Source organism: Mastacembelus armatus, chromosome 15 (assembly GCF_900324485.2).
Source record: "Mastacembelus armatus chromosome 15, fMasArm1.2, whole genome shotgun sequence".
NCBI lineage: Eukaryota > Metazoa > Chordata > Actinopteri > Synbranchiformes > Mastacembelidae > Mastacembelus > Mastacembelus armatus.
In genome coordinates, this window is record NC_046647.1 from 22,756,662 (window position 1) to 22,770,047 (window position 13,386).

Consider the following 13,386-nt stretch of genomic DNA (forward strand, 5'->3'; position numbering starts at 1 on the left):
CAGAGGAGCAGAGAGGAGCAGAGAGGAGCTGCACAGAGGAGCAGAGAGGAGCAGAGAGGAGCTGCACAGAGGAGCAGAGAGGAGCTGCACAGAGGAGCAGAGAGGAGCAGAGAGGAGCTGCACAGAGGAGCAGAGAGGAGCAGAGAGGAGCTGCACAGAGGAGCAGAGAGGAGCTGCACAGAGGAGCAGAGAGGAGCAGAGAGGAGCTGCACAGAGGAGCAGAGAGGAGCTGCACAGAGGAGCAGAGAGGAGCTGCACAGAGGAGCAGAGAGGAGCAGAGAGGAGCAGAGAGGAGCTGCAGAGGAGCAGAAAGTCTAAATGTGGTTAAAACAGGAGCAACCTAAACACTTGAACTCACGTGCAGGTCTCCCTGAGGTGCCAACAGCTTCCACTCCCCCTGTGACGCTCACGGACGAGCAACAAATCAGCTCGAGGATGAGCCGGTTGTGGTTTCATGGAGCCGGTACAGTATAAAGGCCTCTGTGGCCCTGAAGCACCATCACCAGCGGCCACCTTAAGGTCATCGCCCCAACACTTGGCACTATTGTGCGATTATTTTTGAAAATGAATAAGGGTGTAATTTGCTGAGCCGGCCGGTCTGTTCTCCTATTAAAAAAAGATAATGGTGGCCTGTTGGCAGGTTACTGAGTGACAAAGCGGCTCCGGCCATGGCCTACATATTTCTGTTTGTTTAATAAATGATAAGATCGCTGGTTCCCGGCACTGAAGTAGGGCACCTCGCCGCCACAGAGGCCCAGAGAGAAAGGAAGAATGAGAACAAGTGGTTTCTACAGTGAAGGAGACAGAAACACAGAACAGTGAATGTGTTTGAGTGGGTGGTTGTAGAAATGAGTGTCAGCGGCCATGATCAGCTCCACTTCTTTCTAATGCGTCTAAAACCTGCGCTCCAGTTTTTTCAATCATCTCTGTGCTGAAGATTTACTGCGATTCTGCTTCTCCCACACGTTTTTATCCAAATTCAGAAGCAGTTTTCAGTTTGTTGAGCCAAAAAAATAAGGTCACGGTCAGAGCATCCACATCTCTGTAACAAACAAACATGTCACAGTATCAAGTCCTGCACAGACACACAGTTTCAGTCTTAGTAAATCTTTTTCTGCCACTGGAATAAGATTATTATTCTTCACACAAATTATTGTTTTGATGTAAACGAGTCGATTTGCATTGGAAACCACAGTCTCACTGCTCTGACTGGTTCAGTAAAATCAGTCTGCAAACAGTCTGACGGCTGGAGTTACTTTATAAATCACACTTTTTCATATATTCAAACATATTCGTTGTTTTCGTACTGACGCTAAAACGCTGTTAGCAGCTTGAACAGACAGAAAACTCACCGACAGCTTAATAACAGAGGTCAGGCCCAGCTGACGAACAGCAGGGTGCTGTGTGAATTCATCAGGAGGTGCACAAACAGACACACACACACTCAGCAAATCTTTTTCTGGAGAGGAGCAAGCCCTCGTCGATGTTTACTGTAAATACTTGTGGAAACACAGCACGTACAGCACATTATACTGGGCGACACAGAAGCAGAAGGATGGCTTTGGAAAACTGGGTCATGCACGACCAACTGCACCTACGACTTAAATAATGAAAGCGTCTCTCTTTGTAAGTGGCGTCTCCACGTTTCACGTCTGATGAGGGAAAATATTTACATCTCATCAAATCCTCTGAATCCATCTGAACTATTTTCAAACAGACGTTCAACCCGCTCAGTACTCCGTCCCACTGTATAACCTGCCACAGTTTGGTCCCATCACACCCAACAGACCCGGGTCTGATCCGAATAATAATAATAATAATAATAATATTAATAATAATAATAATAATAAACACTTTCCTGACATTACATTATCCCGTTAGTCCAAGCATCAGTCTTTCTCTAACATGTCCCACCTTAAGGCCACAAAATGCCCCTTTTTGGACTCAGCACAAAGAGGCCGTGGCATTTCAACAGTCAGCAGCTCGTTTTTACGATGAGTCCGACGTGACGTGAATGCAGCAGGACAAGTCCTCCAGTAGCTGCTTCTGGCTCCTGCTGCTTTGGGCTCATGGTTGTTTAAGATGCTGTTTCAGACCCTATAGAAGCTCATTGAGACTCAGTGAAGGACTGACCCAGATTAGACTGCTGTAAGTTTGGACAGTGCAGCCACACAGGCTGCCTGAGAGTTGCTTGGTAACTTCTGGGTTTTTGCCAGTTCGTCTTCGGGACTTCAGACTTAATGCCATGGGAACCTTTCACAGGACAGTGCTGAGTGTTTGAACCCAGCACGGCTCAGCTTTGGACAAGCGGCGTGAAAGAGGATGCCACCATACTCTGTGGCAAAAACAAAACAAAAGAAGCAAAAGCAGCTCTGGTTCGACTGTGACATAAGAGCAAATACAAACATTTCTGCTGCAGCCTTTGTTCAGGAGAACAGGCAGCAATGTCAGAACACAACAAAACTATTGACAAGACTTCATGGTGCACAACAGAAATCCTCTCCCTGCAAAGCTTTATATCCTGACAGGTGCTGCAAACAAAGCAAAACAACAGGAAACACATTCGCTGAGCCTTCATGAAAATAAAATAAAATAAAATACATTTAGAGAAACAAACTCTTTTCTCCAGAAATCTTATTTTCCAATTCATCTCTGTCTTATTCCTGCTGTTAAAAACACTAAGCTCTATTTCTTTGCCTCACTATTAAATCTAGTTCATACTGAAAACTCAAGAACATAATATTTCTCATCAAACTCTTGTCATTTAAGTATTTTGGACTGATTCTCTGGTCACTTCACTGGACAGACACTCACAAACGTAAATGCCAGTGACGGGCAGATACCTGATAATCTGAAACAGAAATACTGATCCTTTCCTGAGAGAACCAGAAGTTCACTTTGTGGTGGTGTGGGAAAGGTTTCTGGAGAACACTGGGGCCGGTGATGACTGATGTAACCACAAATATTCATCTTTAATTAAAGCAAATTAAACATGAGTTTGACCCGTAAAGATTCTGGAAGGCGGACGCAGTGACCCGTACTGACAGAACACAGTCCATGTGCAAATCAAAGTCCTTGTACTGTCATCGAGACGTTCCCAACATCATCTTCACTGCGTTAACGTCCATGTTAATGTCTGACAATGTTTTGTCACCTGCAGAGAAACTTGTTCCTGATAACATGTGATCCACAACCACAGAGATACACAAGGCGCATTGTGGCAGTTAAATAGCTAGCATTGCTAATAGCAAGTGTGTGTGTGTGTGTATGTGTGTGTGTGTGTGTGTGTGTGTGTGTGTGTGTGTGCAGGTCGGTCACTCCAGGCCAAAGCCCTCAGCGTTGGAGATGGCGATGGTGAGTTTGTGTTTCAGCTCCTTCCTGGTTCGATACGGAGGCAGACAGATCTGATTGAAGCACGTGTGTGAGATCGGCAGCCTGAGAAACACAAACAGAGAATTAAGAATAAAAAGATCTGTTTTGTTTTTATCCAACTCTGACAAAATGTCATTAACTATAAATTCTCATCCATCATGAGTGAAAGTCTCAGAACATCAAGTGGTTGACGGAGCTACGAGTTCTCCAGGCTCTGATTTTGTGTGTTTTGGTTTGTGCTGTTACAGTTTGACACGAACAATAAACGTGTGAGATGAGAAACGATGAGAAAAGAGAAAAAGCTGCTGCACTGCAACATGTTGCATGTTGTTTCGTCTGTGATTCAAGGTTGAAGTTTAGCAAAGTGTCTTATCTGCTGCGGTTTAGCTCCCAGCACCGTGTTCACACTCCACATTTCTGATAAGAGCCTCAAACACTCAACCATCACATGCAGACCTGGGGAGGCCGTGAGTCAGCAGACGGAAAATTGGATTTTTCACACATACAAAATAAACAGTCAGTAAGCATAACCACATCTCTGGTTCGTGAGGTCTGGGCTGAGTCTGACATACCAGTCGGTCGGAACGTCGATCTTGGAGATTTTGAAGTTGAGGTCGGCCATTCCTCCGACAGGAACGCGGTCACTTCCTGTGGCGAAGTGAAGGAGCTTCTTCTGCAGCTCGGCAGGGAACGCCAAGACCACGTCCCAGAAACACCTGGCGCCACAAAGACAGTCAGTCAGACAGTCAGTCAGACAGACAGAGAGAGACAAGCAGTTAGTCAATCAGTCAGCCTGTGAAACAGTCAGATAGTGTTGATGTTGTGGAACAGGCCTGTAGCTGCTTGTTGTCATATCTGACAAGTGTTGGCTCAAGTTCATTCCCTGCTGGAAACAACAGGACTGAAGGATGTGTGTGTCTGTGTATGTGTGTGTGTGTGTTACACTTCCTGTTATTAAATGAACACTTTGCATGCAAACATTTGCAGAAACATGCTGCCACCAGTCCTCTCTGGCTTTCACACATCAGACAACAGGAAACAGACTTTCTGTCCAATCATCTGAGCTTTTTGTGCAATTTGTGTGAAATAACATTTTCCTGTTTATAAGAAAAACCGTATTGATTAAAGTATTGATAGTTTGAAAACTTGACTTGTGCCACAGTGGGATTAGTCTAATAAGGGAGGTGTGTATGGGAGTGTGTGTGTGTGTGTATGTGCACGCCGTGCAGAGCGGGCCAGTCTCAGCAAACAGGAAGTGGAGGCGTCTCACCGCACGGTGGTGTCGGCCTTGCTGTATCCTTCATACTGGGCGGCTTTCTGCAGGGCGCTCATGTCCAGCTCCGGGCTGCCACACACCAACATCTCCACCTCCTCCGGCCGCAGCAGCTGCACAAAGCACAGCGACAACATTCATGACATACACACCACTTTCAGAATAACATGCACAATTTATTAACACACACACACACACACACATGACAAATATACACGATAAAGATTTCAGATGCTTTCACCCGTCACACAAGTCATTATGTTTTGATGCAATGACTGATATAATCTAATGAAACAACAGAAAATGCACGACATGAACCAGACAACAGATCGGAACATAGAAAAATCAAAAGTATTTTTACATCACATCATGAAAACAACAAACTCTCTGCACAAATGTCTAAAGAAACAGGATCAATTTCGTGAAAATCTTCAGACTAAGAGCAGTGCCCACCTACAGCAAGCACACTGCAGCTAAATGGATGCAACATCAGCCTTTCTGAAGAATTTCCACTTAAACACAACAGCAGGGCGTAACATCAGTTTCCTCTGTTTGATTGGTGTAAGAACATCTTGCAAGACCAACGCAACCAGTAACTTGGCAGGACCAGAAGGAAGTTACACCTCGTCAGAGCAGCTGATTCCAGAAAATGTGTCAACGTGAGGTGGTTCAGTGGTGAAGGGGATGGTTTCTTCTAGTGAAATTGCTTTACAGATTCTGCAACAGTCTTTGTGAAAGTCTGGAGAACTGAATCAATTATTTTTTAAATGATCTGAAAACACAGTAGTTATATTGCAGTGCACTAGATCCATCCATCCATCATCTGTACCCCCTTAGTCCTAACCAGGGTCCCAGGGATCTGCTGGAGCCTATCCCAGCTCTCTTTGGGTGGAAGGCAGGGGTCCACCCTGGACAGGTCATTATTCCTCCCAAAACACAAAAGACGGTAACTTGAAAACGTAAATAAAAATACTTTGCACATGATAATCTTCATGTTTTTGTCTGACACTATAATGACCTAACAGCCAAAAAACTCCAACACACACAGATTAAAACTGAACCGCCCAAACTGTAACCACAGGCCTGTCTCATCACATCCTCAGACGTCAGACCAGGCGGACGTGACTGACTGTCAGAAGAGAGAGATAAACAGAAGAGGTTGATAAGATCTCTTTCACTTCACACTAAAAGTTTCAGTCTGTAAAAATCCATTTTAACCCTTCACTTCTGCACAGGAACTACAGAAAATGCACAGATTCCCAGGATGTTCACTCAGGAAATTCATGGTTCCCAGAGGAACTTTGTATTTTTAGCTCCAGTGCTGCTGCAGCTCAGAGTGACGGGGGCTGCAGGAAGGACTTCAGACCTTTGACTGTACAAACTGGACAATAAAACAATCAGCAAGGATCAATGAGGAGTCTTAATAAAAACCAGATTATCTAATAATATCGAAAATCATAGGTGCTAGAACAAAACAAACAGGAACACAGCTTTTATTCTCAAAGCAAAGTGTCAGACTCCTGCACAGCAAAGGGGGTCAGGAGTTAATTATTATCCTGACGACAGAGACTTGTCCTTGTTTCATGTTTCTAACCCACATTCAGGCTCTGAGCTGATAAAGTGTCAGCCACACAAAGACTTAGTTCAATGTGTTCAATCCCCCCCCCCACACAGTCACATCCATGAACCCGAAGCTGTGTGGCCTAAAGGTCAGAGGTCAAGCAGCACCTCAATGTCCCCCAGCCATAACACAACTGCCTCTTTCTGTACTGATTTCAATAAATTAGTTTTGATTCATATTATTTCTTCCTAAATGAAACAGAATTATCTAAAAAAGAAAGAATATTAACATATGAGAAATTATAATTGATCTATTTATTGCTTATATTTGTGCAGCCACATACTGTTCAGGTTTACTGAGACCAGAGACCATAAAACGCCACGAACCTCTGAAGACGATATATAAACAAAAGCATGAATCACATGAAAAGTGTTTGAGCACTTCAGAGGAAAGAAGGAAACAAGGTCCATCAGATTTGCAGCTTCGATCCGTGTTGTGGATCTTTGAGGCCTCTGGGGGCCCTCGGGCTCCTCCTCCTCAGGGTCCCCAGAGTTCAGCAAACAACAACATCATCAGGTTTGAGTCAGCACTTTTTTATCAGGGAGAGCTAACGTTTGACCAGGGAGGAAGACAAACACAGTTTACTGGCTGAGCCGTCTCCATCTGATCATACGATGGAGCAGAGATTCAGGGGTTCAAGTGTGTGTCTGTCTTCATCCCTGACTTCCTACTCAACACATCAGCCATATACGCTGTACAAGCTGTTCCTCTTTCACTGTTGCCACACCGGAAGTGATAAACTACCGGTTTCTTTGAAATGCTACAGGAATTTGAAACAAGGCTAATTAAAGCCGATGCTGCGGTTTCGCCATTTAGCAGCTTGAACTTCAGGAAATGACCCTGATGGTTCCGATGCATCTGCATCCGACACCCTGATGAGTCACGTCGGCTCTGAGATGACAAAGATGATGACATGAAAAGAGGAGGTTGTACTGTAAATCATCTGAGCAAATATCAAACCCTGCAGCCTCAAAACGGCCTGTGCCACACTGGAAAACTGGCTGAATAAACCTCTGTCCTAATTAAAACGCCCGTGTGTGACGTGTGCATTAAAACATTAAAATGTGAGAAGCTCAGAAACAACAAGCGTCTAATTTACACAATGTACAAAACAATAATGGCTCATTTAGCTCAGCTGGCATGAAATGTTTTTATCTGCAAGCATCAGAAACAGGAGGGACAAGATTAATGGAAGGTTTGCATGGATTTTTCCAACCAACAACAACAACAACAACACACACACACACCCACCCACCCACCCACCCACCCACCCACACACACCCACACACACACACACACACACACACACACACACTCACACACACACACACACACACACACACACACACACACACACACAGTGGGCTCACCATGAGTGCATCAGAGGCACACACACTGTGGAAGCCGTGGTAGAAGGCAGCGAACTGTTTATAAATGGATTTATTCAGCAGGAAGTCGACATAGAGCTGGACATACTCTGTGGAGAACAAACAGCACAGTGTGATTTTCAATATTCAATACTGAATATTTCAATATTCCATTACAAGCTTTTACCCATTCCACCCCACGGGGACGCTGGCACGGAGGTGGACCTGGACGGCAACAAGAGCTGCTGGATGGAAAATTAGGTTTAATGAGGGACATAAAGTTGACTCAGCTCAACTTCATCCTCTTAAAAGGAACAAAGAAGCTTTTGGGCCGAGCCAGGATTCTGAGTGGCTGCTCTGGGAGTGCACGGCTACACCGAGCACACAACCCTCCAAAGCATGTGGGCTTTCTATGAGCTCAGGTGCTTTTATTTTCCATGTAAATCCCGTGTTAGGTAGGACACGAGGACATTCTTGGTGATTCCCTGACTTTTGCTGCAGTGCTAGCAGCGTGTCAGTTTTCATTTGTGCGGTAAAACATCCCGACACCCGCTCGAAGGTTCACGGACACAAAGGCTGCTGAAGATACCCACATGCTTTGTGACCAGGCAACCACAGAAACCACATGGAAAACAACGTAGGAGTGAATTTTACTGGTGAACAAACACACTGTCTCACCACAACCGGTGGAGGCAGATGGCCGCCCAAACTGAGCCCGGTTTTTGCTCTTGTAAAGTGTCTTGAGATGATTTTATTGTGATCTGGCACTAAACAAATATAGTGAATTGAAGTGAAGTAAACAAAAGCTGCAGAACCGGGCCAGTAAACCACGAGGGTGTCGTTAGATACACTTCCTATATTCTTCTATGTTTTAGTGTGAACCAGTTCCTTTATTTTCAGCTCTAACTCACTTTGCCGTGATACGTGATAATGTGGTACATGTGGACCTGTGCCAGGGAGCATGCTTCTTGATTTTAATAGTGAATGACTCACCCTTCCTGTTCTGCTTGGTGACGAGAATTTTGTCTCCTCCGGGCTTCAGGTTGTAGGATTTTACCAGTCCCACCTCCTCCTGGAAAACCTGCCACAGTGGAGGAGCATGGATGAATTTACCTGATGTGCCGTGACTGAAGAATGTGCAGAAGCTTTGAATGTGATAAAAAGCTGAAATAAAATCTCAGTGAAATCAAAACAACAGGAGACAGTTACGGCCAAAAGTCTTTGGACAGTGGCTGCATCTGTCACACGGTGGATTTAAAGCAGTCAAGAAGTTGTCAAAGTGTAATCTTTCTGATTTAAGAAAACCGTCACAAATTGAACAAACTAAGATAAAAACATATGTATGTCATTTTTATTTCTAACACTCAGAGCCAATCCTTTGGCCCCACTCATGCTCATCACCAAATCCTCCCCTGAGATGCTTTAGCAGGTCTTTACTGCAGCTGCCTTCACTTGCTGCTTCTTTACTCTGTTAAACCTCTAGAATTAAATCTTTACACTTCAACAACATCTTGACGGCTTCAGCCATATACAGTATGTGTGTGAAAGACACAGGGGCAAACATAGAGCAAAGGCAGAATCACTTAGAGCTGTAGAGTCGACACCCAGAGGCAGATCCTGTGCAAACAAGGTCAGGGGGTTCGTCTATACTGCAGCGTGGCGGCTGTGGGCAGCCTGCAGGGTTAAAATAAAGCCCCCACTCTGGCTCCACATGCTCCTGTTTCAAACTGGACATGAGCTGCAACCTCAGTGTATTTCATCATAGCAGGTTAGCAGCCTGATTCATTACACGTGCTGATGTCGTGTCAAGTTAAAACGTAGTAACTTCTTTCAGATGATCAATGTGGCCCTTCATGACATATAATGCAATTTCTAAAAAGCTCTTTTTGCTTTGTTGGTTGTTACATCACTAATTATTTCTTCTTCTCTGATGTGAGATCACACAGCTCGAGGAAAAAAAATACATTTACAGACAAAACGAATTCCTGAACTCGTATTTTTATCAAACACAAACTGAGTAAGATGCCAATAATGTTCATTTTCTGCACATTTAAAACTAGAGTGAAAGGTAACTAAGGTAAGTGACCGGAAGTGGTTTCTGAAGCCCCGTAGATGAGAAGAGAGAGAGTAAAGGACAAAAAAACCTAAAGGATGAAGCGACAATGAGGAAGTGCAGGACGTTACCTGGAAGGTGAGGTAGAAGTCCTCCTCCACGTTTCCCTCGTAGCTCAGCAGCTCTCCCAAACCATGAGCCAGCTCCTGCAGACGGACACAAGAATTCAGGATCTGGGAAAATCTTCGGGAGCAACATTATCCCACAGAGGAGGGAGGGTGGTTAATGGTTCCATCATAAATATACTGAGAAGATTATGATCTGTAGAGTAAATACTTTAAAAACAAGACTAATCCCTTTTTATAGGGAGAGAGACTGTTGTTCCCCTGTTGTATATCTCAGTCAGTAATTCATGTTTATTCATTAATGAGAATCAGAGCAGCATATATACTGTTAAATCATTTAAAGTATAAAAACTTAGTCATTCATTCATACTAGACGTTATTTTTAATATACTGTCTGTCCTTTGACATCATGTGACTGCAGTGTAAACTATTTTAAATCCTTCTGAACCAATGAATGAATTCAGACTTATGGCATGGACGCCTACCGCCGGCCTCATATCTAATATCCTGCTGTTATGTAACCATATGGCCAGTTAAAGCACGTCCACCTAGTGTGTGTGTGTGTGTGTGTGTGTGGATCACTATAGTGAGAACCAGAGACTTCGACCTTCACGGTTTAGGATGTGAGGCGGCGTGTGGATCAGGTAACGGTCAGGAGACAGTCCAGGATCATTCTGTCACTGCTGCTGCTTAACACTGGGGGACTGTTCCTCTGTCACACAGTGTCTCTGTTGCACAGCGAGGACAAAGAGTCCAAGGCACCTGAGCCTGGGAGACACTGCACCTACTGTGCAGCATGATACTGTCGCCTGTCACCGACCTACTCAAATGTAATTTGTGCACTTCTGCAGCCTGTTTTTGCCCCGTATGTTTTCCTGTTTGCTGTGGTGCAGTTTACACAGAGCTAACATGAAGAATGTCACACGAGCCAAAAGCTGATCACTCCGCATGGCCGTGGGACGGAAAACGTACGTACGCATGTGAGAGGCAGAGGGACATGAGCTTCACATCTGGGAACGCTCTGAGTTACATCAACAAAGAGCTATATGGGAATTTAACCAGAGCAAACACTTTGTGGAGAAAAGTCCAGAAAGGCCCTGCAGAGTTTAACTTGCTCACAGAGGAGACAGAGGAGTAAAAAAAAAAAAACAACTAAAGAAAATCACACACTTTGCATTTATCTCAAAGATCGAAATAAAGAGGAAAACACAATATGATGATATATCTAAGAGTGTGGTAACAGTCAGGGCAGAATATAAAATGTAAGGTCTTAAATCACAGTGAACAAAGCTGAATATGTTTTTAGCTGCTGGTCAAACGTCAAGAAGTTAAATTTAGAATAAACCAGATGACGAGGAGACGAGGGGGATCAGGGGAAGATTAAAAGTTGAACTCTGGTACCCTCTAGTGACAGAGAAGGGAAACGTGACCCACCTTAGTTTTTGCAGGGTGGGCGTGTGTGCACAGGTAAATGAGCAGCAGGTGTTTCCTGCTGCTTTAACACAACACGGAGCACAACAAGCACAGCCCATTTACTCCACATGCAGTCAGACAGACACCCACCGGCATGATCTGCTGCAGGTCTTCCAAGGTGGCGGTTGCCATGCCAACAAGAGCGTTTTGGTCACATGACACAGTGGGTGGAGTGAGGAGCTTCCTGTAAGGGATGAGACACATCCAGGAAAAGAAAACCTAAATCACAGGGGGCATAAGGTTTATCCTTTTTAAACCTCATACTGGTCCCCGCTGTGCTGAGGCCTGTGGGGAACCTTTCTGAAGGTCTTGATCCAGAGAAGTGCTGGGTCTCTGGACTGAGCAACAGGTCGATTCCTGTTCGGTCTTTAATCTCACAACCTTTGCAGCAGAGAAATGGAGGATGAACAAAGGAAACGGTGACACTTACCTGTAACAGTAGAGAGGGAAGTGGATGTCCAGAGCAATGCTGTTGTACACTGCTAAGCCCATCAGCTGATAACCAGCAGGTTAAGGAGGAAACTGAACACACACACACACACACACACTGCAGGATAGTAATGCACTACAGAACCTGGAATAAAGGGTAGAATATGTTTAATACAACCTGATCACCTCAGTTTCACTGCAGCTGTAGATACTCACTTATCCCCTGATCCTGAGGACAAACCCACAGTGAAAGCTGATAATCTGGTGCTAATAAACACTGAAAACTCACACTGATGGTGTGAGGCAGAAAAACAAACACACCACATGTGCTGGTATTTATTCTGAGGCCTGTAGCGTAAAATCTGAGCTCACGCTTCATTTGACAAACTGAGCAAATGGAGTAAAAAAGGACCAGTCAGTCTTTTTTTTTTTTTTTTTTTCCTGTGGCAGGAGCCTGATGCAGACTAAATGCCTTCATTGTGTTCCTGCAGTGTGTGTGTGTGTGTGTGTGTGTGGGCGATGGTGAGTTCATGTACTGGGCGCTGAATCCACCTGCAATTTTTTTATTTCAAAGGGCTGTGGCCAAACACACAGATACACAAATTTGCACATACACAGACGCACAAAGTGTTCACAGCTGCCACATGTGGTGGCCATATGTGCTGTAAATATGTGTGTGTGTGGGACCTGAATACTACTGATTACAGGTAGGTCTCACACACACACACACAATAAATAAATAAATCCCCTGCTACACACACAAACATGGGCAGCAACATGAAAACAATCAGCTGCATTATCACCACAACCATTAAGGTCATTAAGAACGAACACACACACACACACACACACACACACACACACACACACACACACACACACACACACACACACAGGTATCAAACAGTGCAACAGAACGCCCTTATTCATCTATCTTCATTTCTGAGGACAGGCATGAATAAAGCTCTTCCTCTCTCTCTCTCTCTCTCTCTCTCTCTCTCTCTCTCGCTCCGTCCACCTCCCTCCTGCTCTGTTTCACATTATCGCTCGCTCTCTGTCTGTGCGTCTGCCCACTTCCTCCCAGTTGCCAGACTGGTCCTTAAATGTACTGTTCCTTCATTGGTGCAGAGGCAGGACGAGACACAAAAACAGCAGATTCTGCAGAAATGTTCTGCAAATGGAAACGTTGCAGCAGAACATTCAGCAACGTCGACTCTTTGCAGTAGTGCTGCAGATGAAGTTATCTAGTTTTTTAAAAGTACTACTACCACAGCAAACATGTACACTGATGCAGTAATAATATTCATTAAAAACATTAGATATAACAGTAAAACACAGACACTGATGCTTTGAGAAGGATTTGAATGCAGGGCTTGTACTTGGAGTGGAGTATTTTCACAGTGTGGTGCTGCTACTGTTACTGAAGTAAATGCTGTGCCAGTGTTTGTTCCTTCTTGTTTACATCTGTTTATACTCCATCTTTCCGTTGCCCTCCCTGCACTGCTCCTCCTCCTGGCAGCTTTTTATTTATTTCTATATGGCTCTGCTAGTTTTTCTCTTCATCCTCCTCCTCCTCTCTGCACGGCTCCATCTCCAGTGATGCAACAACTGCCATGATGACTGAACATACATGGAACACACACACACACACACACACACACACACACACACAC

The 13,386-nt window shown here is 44.5% G+C and overlaps 1 protein-coding gene across 1 annotated transcript in view; it reads right to left on the reverse strand.

Moving 5' to 3' along the window:
• Nucleotides 1-1,452: 1,452 nt before the first annotated feature.
• hectd2 (HECT domain containing 2) overlaps nt 1,453-13,386 on the reverse strand; it is a 30,797-nt gene continuing 18,863 nt past the window's right edge. The window contains exons 15-22 of the mRNA XM_026309755.1: nt 11,715-11,779; nt 11,375-11,468; nt 9,818-9,892; nt 8,627-8,714; nt 7,637-7,743; nt 4,643-4,758; nt 3,945-4,088; nt 1,453-3,435 (exon numbers count right to left, since the gene is read on the reverse strand). Coding sequence (XP_026165540.1) covers nt 3,315-3,435; nt 3,945-4,088; nt 4,643-4,758; nt 7,637-7,743; nt 8,627-8,714; nt 9,818-9,892; nt 11,375-11,468; nt 11,715-11,779 — 810 coding nt within the window. The 3' untranslated portion in view covers nt 1,453-3,314. The remainder of the gene's footprint in view (nt 3,436-3,944; nt 4,089-4,642; nt 4,759-7,636; nt 7,744-8,626; nt 8,715-9,817; nt 9,893-11,374; nt 11,469-11,714; nt 11,780-13,386) is intronic.